Genomic DNA, 10,068 nt, shown 5'->3' with positions numbered 1-10,068 from the left:
TATGAAAGTTTAAAGTACAAACTACAAGCCAGTTTTTATAGAATTAAAAAACTATATTTAACTTTTGAAATATTCTAATTTAAAAAAAAAGTTTCCAATACAAACATATGAACAGCAAATTTTTTGGGGTCAATTTTTTCAGAAATTTAAAAAATCACTAAAAACCTATCTTCTCCTTCATTTTTTGATCTAGAGACCTAAAACTTTCAGGAAATGTTCCTTTTATAGTTTAAAAGACTTTGAATGTTGGAATTTAAGAAATATTAAAAAACTAAAATTTTAGATAAAAAAACAAAAAAAATAGGTGGTTTTTTTTTAATAAAATTTTTATTATTCAAAATTAAAAAAAATCCTGCATTCAATCTTTTTAAAATTTAATAATACACTTTCTGTGAAAATTTGAAGAAAATTGCTTAAAAAATAAAGGAAGAGATAGATTTTTAGTGAAATGGTCTCTTTTTGCGCTTTTAGTTTGCACCTTCCATTAAGGAACCTATTGAGGTCACCATTTTCGATCGCTTATTTCTCAAAAATTACTTTGAATTTTTTGAAGCGGTTAAAAATTTTTGATAGCTCAGATAAAAATCTATAAAATAAGATCAACTTGTAAAAATCAAGGTGGACCCCCCTCACCTCTAAGCCTTTTAAATTTTAAATAGTTATTTTTAACTTATAATATTTTTGCTTAAATTATTTAGATTTTGACTGAAGTCTTCTTCTTAAAGCTCTTTGATTTGTTTAAAGTTTTATAATGATATCTGGAAACAAAAAAATACAAAAGTCTCAAGGAAATATTTCTTCAACTAATAACTGTAGAAGCTCACGGTCAAAAAATGTTTCAAATACAGGCTCATTGCAAAACAAAGGTTGGTGTAAATGTTTTATAAAACCTTATGATAAACCATTATTGGTTTGATACTGATTTGTGAACTACTTCTAATTGTAAGTTTGATGTGTTAAAAACTTTTTACTTTAAAATTAAAACTTTATTTTATAAGTAGTAATAATAACATATTAGTATATAATAAATGGTAATAAAAAGGCAAATACTACATGACTATGTTTATTATTCTATTACTTTTTTTAGTAATAAAACTGTCTTTACAAACTACTTTTAGATTGGTAATTGTAATCATAGTAATTTTGTCATGTTTAATTTTTTTAGCTAAAGCTCAAAGTCAGGAAGATTTGACCAAGTCCAAAGAAAGAACAACTACTCGAAGTAAAAGTGGAAATGGTTGATTACTGTTATTTATGAATTTTTTAATTCAAATGTAGTTGTAATATAAATTTTTTACTTTAAGAATCCCTATACCTTAACCATTAGGTGATGTCAGTAAAAATTTAACAGGATCTACTTCATCTACTAAATTCAGGAACAAGGACCATCAGATGTCTAGCAGAGGGGCTGGAGATGGAAAATCAAGGGACAAATTAAGTTATAAGCAATCTGCTAATTCTACTACTACAACCGGTAAAGTATCTGCTGGAAGTGTTGGTAGCTTAAAGTCCACACGAAGAAGTAATTTTTTGTTAATAAACAATTAGCTTAAATAAAACAATTTTTAGTATGTATAATAACTTGACCCAATTAGGTTTTTTTTTTGTATTTAAAAGAATAGACAGAACAAGTTTTGCCCAGTATAAACTAAAAATAGTAAAGATTATTTATTTTACAGTTAGTGTGGTATTTCTTTCACTTAATATTGTTAAAAATAATTACTTCTTTTAATTTATTTGTTCTTACTGTACAACTACAAATTGTAACCTCTTTTTTGAACTAATAATTCATAACTATTTTTTACTTTAAACAAAGTATATCTTGTACTAAATATTTTATACAAATGGTCATTAAATATTTTTGGTATCTGTTTTATTATGTATTTTGAACTATTTTTTTAATGTACATGATCTTTTGATTTACTTGTTGTATGGCATGCACAAAGTATTGTTCAAGTTCAGCTTCACATTTTTTCTGGTACAAAGAAAGTTTCTTGAAATTAAAAAAACTATTAAGAATCAATAATGGAAACACCTTGTTACTAATAAAATTTCACTATAAAAACACCAATAAAATACTCAATTACTTCAAAAAAGAAAGTAAGATAAACATATTATTTTGAAATTATGTGTACCTCAATTATAAAGTTTATATTAAAGTTATAACTAAATCACCGTAAGTATTTTTTAAAGGTTTATCTAAATCAAAAACTGAGGCCGATAAGCAGCTGATGGAAAGCCAAATAAAAGAGTTAGAAACACAATCAAAATCTAAAGACCAAGAGATTAAGTATGTTTGTAAAATGAGTTAAAGGATGTAATTAATATTCATAAACTGTTTGTGATAAAATACTGTTTATCATGTAAACTTCACAAAATTTAAAATTAATATGTTGTAATAAAAATATTACTATTAAGTTTATATGAAATTGAAGTCAGTTTATACAAGCATCTCAATTTTGTTGAGTAATTTCTACCTTTAATTTTAATAATTTTAAACATAAAAAAGAAAGTTTGGTCTATAATGTGGTTTAATACAAAACAAACAAACTTAATTGTTGTATGTTTTTTACTTAAAACATATTTAATGACCCATTAAATAAATTAAGTGTATGACTATGAAGATTCTAAATTTATAATTCCGAGATATTGTGTATTTTTTCTTATGATAAATAACATTTTTTCACCATGTTAATGTTATTAATTAATTTTTGGTACATTATAGTTTTTTAGATTTAGTTTTCATTTTGAGATATGGCTAGAAAAAAAAAGCTTTAAAATATTGTTATTTTTAGTAACTATGAAACTTTTCTTTTAAAGAAATTTTTTCGAATTATTTTTATCATCATAATCATAATAACTAGGTATTCTGTACTCTTTTTCTCAAGTTTATTATTTTTTAACTTATGAAACTTTAATTTTTTGTATAAGAGTTTAAGTTGTCAGAGTTTGAATTGTCATGTAACTTATAAATTGTGTGTCAAAGTTTGACATTAGTACACAGTTTTTTCTTTCAAAGTATAGTTAGGTAAAGTAATTTAAGAAGTCAAGCTATTTTTATGACAACCAAAAATAACTTAGTTTTATCTTATGAAACAGGGTTGCCACGAAATCCTTAAATGAACTTATTTTAAAGTAGTTGGAAATAACTAGGTGAAAATTCCTTTAATCAACTTTAGGTTTTTAAGATATAAAAATTCTAATGTAATTTAGATTTTTTTTCATTCATTCATGACAAAAATAGTCAATTATATTATAACAATGATTAAAAAAATGTTTCCTTTGCCAAATACGTCACATATTATTATAATTGAACAGTTATTTTAATGATTTAGATAAGTTGTGCGAATTTTTGGTTAATAATTCTTGTCAAAACAATGATGCTCAATTTATTTTTGCAGGTTGTGCATAAACAATTTTAAATTCTAAATTAATAAAACGAATATGCTTAAAATTTTATAAACTTAATTATTTCAATTTCAACTGAATAAAGTATTTAAATTTAAAACTCTATTAACTATTTTTTTGTTTTTAAATGTTGGCAATTTTATTTGTACTAGTCAGTTTTTAATTTTTTCTAATAAGAGTTGTTTAGGTAAGTTAATTCCTGCCTGTTTAGAAAATGTATTGAACTAGAATAAGGATACTTACAATTTTATTTTTAGCTAGTCTGTTTTATTTCATTCTTTTCTGTATGCACTTCTACTAAACAAATTTTATGTTTAAATCAAGGCCACAGTGGGTCATATTTAAAAAAATTAAAATAACATTGACCCTGAGATGAAGGTTATTATTCAGGGTTCGTGCGCGTCAAGCTAAATCAGGCTAAGTCAGGCTAAATCAGTTTTTTTGAAAAAAGTCGAAAAACGTCAGGCTAAATCAGTTTTTTTATTTAAAAATTTGAGAATCTCAGTTTTTCTCAGTTCAAATGTTTGAAAATTATTGATGGAAAAATAGAGAAATCTTTTTAAGATCAAATTGGGATGTGAATTTATTTCTAAATAAAGATTTAGTTATTAAAAAAAAATCAGTCAGTATTTTTAAAAATAAATACTTAAAATCTTTTGTTGAATCTCTAAAATTTTTTTTAGAATCTTCATTATTTTGCTTTGAGTAGATTATATACGTCATAATTATGAAAAATCATAAAAAATTACAGTTTAAACATTACAGTTTAGTTCAACAACTTAGCTGTTTGTTTAAATTTGTTTATATCAGCTATGTATTTCAGAGCTTGATTGGTTTAACTGTTTTCTAATTTAAAGGCTTTATACCAAATACTTTTTAGATTAAAACTCTTTACAGTTTATTCATATATTTTACTGTTTGTTTAAAGTTATTGGAGATAATCACAACACTAAAACTTAGCTTTAAGATATAAGTACAAGTTTTGTGGGAGTACAAATTTTAGGTACAATTCATTTTTCTTTACAAGAACAAAATATTAAAGGTTTTTTTAATAATTTAAGTGCAAGTTTTTTAATTCTGATATGACATCAACAATGACTTTATTTATTTAGAGTTTAGGATTTATGATTATGTATCAATTTTAAGTATTAGTCAAAATACTATAATAAACATTTATTACTTATTTTAATACTGGTGTGTAAGCATTTCATTTTAAATTTTAATAAAACACAACAATGCACGTCGTTTTATTATAAATCTTCTGGTTATAATGTTTTTAATTAGCTATTAATATATTAAATTTTTAAACTAGTTATAGATTAGATACAACACTTATTTTAAAATTTATCACTGAATTTGTTATGCATAGGGGGGTCAGTCACCTTTTTCACAGTTTAGTCTTATTTTATTGAGTTGTAATTAAGCTATGAGTTGCTTTTTACAGATTTTTAAAGCTCTAAATATTTTTGAGATAAAGCTGGTTGAAGTCGGAGACTACAACAGTACTAATCAAGACCCCCCAATAAATAAAATGACTTCTAAAGGGAATTTTCCTTACTTTGAAAAAATGTCAGGCTAAAATGGTCTCAGTCAGGCTAAATAAAAAAAATTTCGCGCACAAACCCTGATTATTACTTTATAAGAAACTTTTTACAGAGTTAAAAAACAATAAACAATTTTTGAAAAATAGTGGTTTTCGTAAAAAATTTCAAATAAAACTTATGGTGGAGAGAATTTTAATTGCCGATTTTTTCTGATTTTTGAACAAAAATTTTTAAAATTTTCTACCTCTAATATTTTTATGAATTTATCTCAGATTTTCAAAATTGTTCCATGCATAAATAAAAAAATCCTATTCTTAAAATTTAAAAAGTAATTAAAATTTTAGAAATATTTATTTTGTTTAGTAAACATTTTACTGCGTAAGTTACACAACAATTGATTAAAAACTGTGAGAAAAGATAAATTTTTGATGAAATAGTCTTTTTATTCTTATTTACATTGGTCCTTTATTATTATATTAGGAACATATTGAAATATTCAACTTTGTACTCTAGTATTTAACAAACTAATTTGAAATAAAAAACCATAAAAAGCAACTGCTAGCTAAGTTAAAAATCTTTAACATAAGATCAACATTTAAATAATCCTTACACCCTTAATTTTGGCATTAATTAAATTAAGTGAACTAAATAAAAAAATAGACAACCTAGGCTTCCATAAATGTGATAATTAAGATGTTTTTTTTGTTCTGCCTCAACCTAAAAACTTAATTTATAATTTTAATAAATAATTTAAATTATATTAATAATTTTAACAACGTAAGTTTTTCAAATTTAGGCAGAGTGTTTAAAACAAATATATTTTTTATAATTTAAATGAATGTAAAAAGTATAAAGTATACGTTATGTTTGATTAATATTTTGTTTTTTATTGACTTTAAAATCTATGGTTTTTTAAATTAACATTGTTTTTTAAATCAAGTAATTTACTAAAGTATATTTATTTAAAATACTGTAAAACATATTATTATTATTATTATTATCATTATTATATTGTTTATTGTGCAATGTTGGACTCAGGCATCAAAACCTGAGCCACTTAAACAGGACACACAAAAAGAGAAAAATAAAATAAACTTATAATATATTCAACACTTTAAGATAAATTATATATATATACAAAAACATAGTTTAAATGAAAACACAAGCTAAACACAATATGATATACAAATGAACTAAGTTAAAAATAATTCAATTCAAAAAATTCAAACTTATGTATCATTTAGTACAAACAATAAAGAAGTTTGTCTAAAATCATCGCTTATAAAACAAAATTCATAATTACAAAATAAATAAAAGTAAACTAATAAGTAGGGGGGAGGCGTAGGGAAAAGAATATTTTTTTTTTGTTTATAGTGGAAAATTAGTGAATTTTACTGGTATTTATTGTATTTAAATCAAATATTTTTAACTTTAAACGAAATTGTTCAACCCGCTCACAAGATACTATATCCTGAGGTTAAACATTTAAATTTTGCTAATTTACAGAATATATGTGTACTTAAATAGAAATAAAACTCTGATTAATAATCAATAACATTAAAAAATTATTTGAAAATTAATATTTCTTACAGCATTTAAATTTAAAAGTAAAGAACACTTTGCATAAAAAGGTCTTGTAAATAAATTTTTTATCAGCTTTTTCATTTGATTATTTACTTTTGAAATATGTATAATATAGAAATCTCAGTTATTATTAGTATTGATAGTACCTACAGTTTGACACAGACTTTCGTTTATTATTTTCTTATAAAAGTATTTTTTAATAATTTTGATAGTACATCCTTTTGTATTTTTATCAAATTTGTTTTTTAAAATATCTTACTATCTACAGTGTACTGAAGAGGCAGCTTGATAAGATGATTGAGTTGATGAAGAGTAATGAAGCTCAAAATAGTTTTACTCAGCTTGTAAAACTAGAGAATGATGGTTCTTGCAAAAACAATCATTTAAAAGTCTTGCAAGTTTGTTTTTATTTAATAATCCCTTGGTCAATATAAAACAAATAACTTTTTTATTCAGCTTTTTAGTTTGTATTTTGATTTAGTTCCATACACTCTTTTCGTTTTGATCGATTTACAAAATCAATTTACTTTTGTAAATTTATTTGCATTCCTTAAGTATATACATATGACTTATTTTGATAGGTGCGCATGATTTTGAAAGTCATTGAACATTAAATATAGTTTTCTTTTTTTCAATGCCTACAATTTTAGTAAACGTGTATCAGTTTCTAAAAATTTTAATTTTTACAAATTTGTTTTCAATTTGAAACATTATTTAGCAGTAAGTTTTCAGCAACTATTGATTTTATAAAAGTGTAATAAATAGTTTAAAAGAACTTTACTTTTTAGTTTATAACTTTATTTTATTTTTACAATTAGTGTTTTGTTAAATCAGAGTAATAATTTCGAGCGGGCACGAACTATTTACATAGCTATTTACTTAAAAAATGTGCTTCTATTTTTAGCAATACTTTAAGCACTAATTGTTCCTTTTTTTGAAGTTGAAAATGGAGAAATTTTTTATAAATAAACATTATGTTACGGGAAGTTAAATGTCTTTTTATAAATATTTACTCGATATTGTGAAACTATTGTGAAACAAATATGTAAAACTTCTGCTTCTTGTTAAATAAAGGTAGTAAAAGTTTATTCAGTATTTAGAAAACTTTAGTTGCAGAGTTGCCATAAAACCAGGAATCCTCGAAAAATATCGTGGAATTTGACAATTTAGGCAAAAATAACCTGGAAAACCTTGAATTCGAGAAGTTTTTTAAATATTGTTTGAAAGCCCGAAATTTTAAATAACTTTTGAATGTAAAACGGTGAAATTTAAATAAGATATAAAAAGTATATTATATAGAATAATTTTTGTGTCACTTAGAATTAAATTTACTATAAAACACATTTAAGTAGCATTGCAGTATTTTTTGTTCTTTATACAAAGCTGGTTGTTGCTTTAGCTTTGAAAATTGTTTAAAGTTAGCTCGATTTAACACAAAATTTAAATGAGTTTGTATCTATATAACATAAAATAAAGTGTTAAAGTTTTGCTAAACTGGAATAGAGGTTTTATATAAAATTAGTTGAATTTGTTATCATACTTTTAAACATCACTGTTTTAAAAGCTTCTATATATAAATATGCTTTGCTAATAAAATATGGAATAAGTAACAAATAAAATTTGTAAATATTTAATTAATTTTGAAAAAAATGACTTTCAAATTAATTTTTTTCTGCAAATATGTTTATGTTTCTGTTATGCTGTTAATGCCGTCATGCTTAAATTGCAAATAAAAAATAGAAAAGCTGTGCGTTTTTACAAAATCAATAATTAAATTCAACTTCATTTTAAAAAGTGTTGATTATAATACCAATTTATTTTCTATTTATTTATTTGATTACAACACAATTTAAAGATCAGACTTATCTGATCACCGGAATTGATTTATTTCTAAGACAAAATTATTGAAATTTGATAAAATTCATATATAATCGTGATAAGAAATTACATATTATAGTTTTCAACGCTCGCTATTTAGTAATTGATGAACCGTGTAAAGTAAGTGCTTTAAACATACATAGCGTTATAGGCTACAATGCATTAATGCGTGTTTTGCAAAATTCAAGAAATTCAGCTTTGTTTTTAAGCTTAAAAAACATATATGCTTCAAAAAGTAAGTCAAACATTAAAAACTTTCTAATTTTTCTATTTTATCAACTGTCGTAAAAAGTTTAGTTTAAAAAACTATTGTCTGGTTTTGTTTAACTACTCAGCATAGTTTTAGTTATCTCACTTCTTTTAAACATACTGAGATTCAAGCCATTAGTAACTTTTTAAACATACTTGATTAGAGTTAACATCGAATTAAAAAAGTTGAGTCAAAAACGTTTCCTTTGCTTAATGATAAAAAACTATTGCTTGAATCCATATTTATCACTATGTTTAAAATTTCAAACCTTGTTTTTTTTATTTACTATGATTTTGTTAATTTTCTTAGCATTTCTGTAACTCAGATTATCTCACAGATTATCTCACTAAAATTATATGTTGAGTATTTTATTGTTCATAATCACTGTATTTGACTGAAGACTAAAACCCCACTGTGATTTGATTACACTTGTCTTGATAATAACAGTTATATCTATAAAATTTAAAAGTTGCTTTTAGTTATGAGATTTCATCTAACTTTTCAATTGTTTAGATTAAAAAAATCTTTTAGTGATATAGGGGATCAAAGTGAAGATAATTTACGTTACAAATGGGTGTAGAACGATTTTAATTTGAAATTTATTTATTTGTGACATTTTATTCTTAAAGTTGAATGAACCTCTTTTATAATAGAATTAAAGACGCCTTGTGTTAGTACATGTCTAAAACTACCTTATACTTTTATAGTCTTTAAAAAAACTATTTAAAGCTAAGATAAAACTTATTAATATGTTTTTCAGTTTAGTTTTTTACCGTTTTCACTATAGAGTTGAAATTTTTATTAATAAAAATGTATTATGATTTTAGAACACCATTTTTGTATAAAATGATTTGAAAAAAAATTTGTGCTCACAGTTTGATTAATTGTTTGAAAGGACCATCATGCGGAAGAAAATATTGTTTCAATTTATACTAGGGTTGAAGTATATATTTTAAAGTTTTTTTATCAAACAAAATATAACTTTTATTATGTTTAAACTTATTAACTTGAATTTCACACTATAAATAAACAAATAAAAAGAGCAGACTTTAATTTATAAAATAAAAAATAAATATAGAAGTAGTTAATATAAGTTAGCTAATTTTTTTTAATGAAAACAATAACTAAGTTTTTATTTTTTATAAAGTTACGAAAAATGAAAGACGGTTTTCTTATCTGACTCGGATATAAGTTAATCAATTAAACAGTATTATTTTTTAAGTGGTGTAACAAATCAGTTGAGACTTATTACTTGTTTTAAAAATTACGTTTTAGTATCCTATTACACAAGGCCCTTAAAAGGTTTTTTAAGTAGATGCGTCAATATTTTTTTTAGCAAAGTACGGTTCTACTTCAAGTAATTTATTTAAAAAGCTTTACTTTTTTAAACTGGTATAAACTAAC

At 23.3% G+C, this 10,068-nt stretch overlaps 1 protein-coding gene across 3 annotated transcripts in view; it reads left to right on the top strand.

Annotated features, from left to right (window-relative positions):
* Positions 1 to 727: 727 nt before the first annotated feature.
* Positions 728 to 10,068, top strand: part of LOC145833791 (cytospin-A-like) — a 29,886-nt gene continuing 20,545 nt past the window's right edge. For all 3 annotated transcript variants that reach the window (XM_082940977.1, XM_082940976.1, XM_082940978.1), the window contains exons 1-5: positions 728 to 866; positions 1,166 to 1,237; positions 1,352 to 1,522; positions 2,194 to 2,290; positions 6,805 to 6,934. In XM_082940977.1, the coding sequence (XP_082797103.1) occupies positions 752 to 866; positions 1,166 to 1,237; positions 1,352 to 1,522; positions 2,194 to 2,290; positions 6,805 to 6,934 (585 nt within the window). In that variant the 5' untranslated portion in view covers positions 728 to 751. The remainder of the gene's footprint in view (positions 867 to 1,165; positions 1,238 to 1,351; positions 1,523 to 2,193; positions 2,291 to 6,804; positions 6,935 to 10,068) is intronic.

This window comes from Thalia democratica, chromosome 4 (assembly GCF_965202585.1).
Source record: "Thalia democratica chromosome 4, ktThaDemo2.hap1.1, whole genome shotgun sequence".
NCBI lineage: Eukaryota > Metazoa > Chordata > Thaliacea > Salpida > Salpidae > Thalia > Thalia democratica.
The sequence above is the reverse complement of the archived record's forward strand: the minus strand, read 5'-3'. Positions and strand labels throughout refer to the sequence as shown.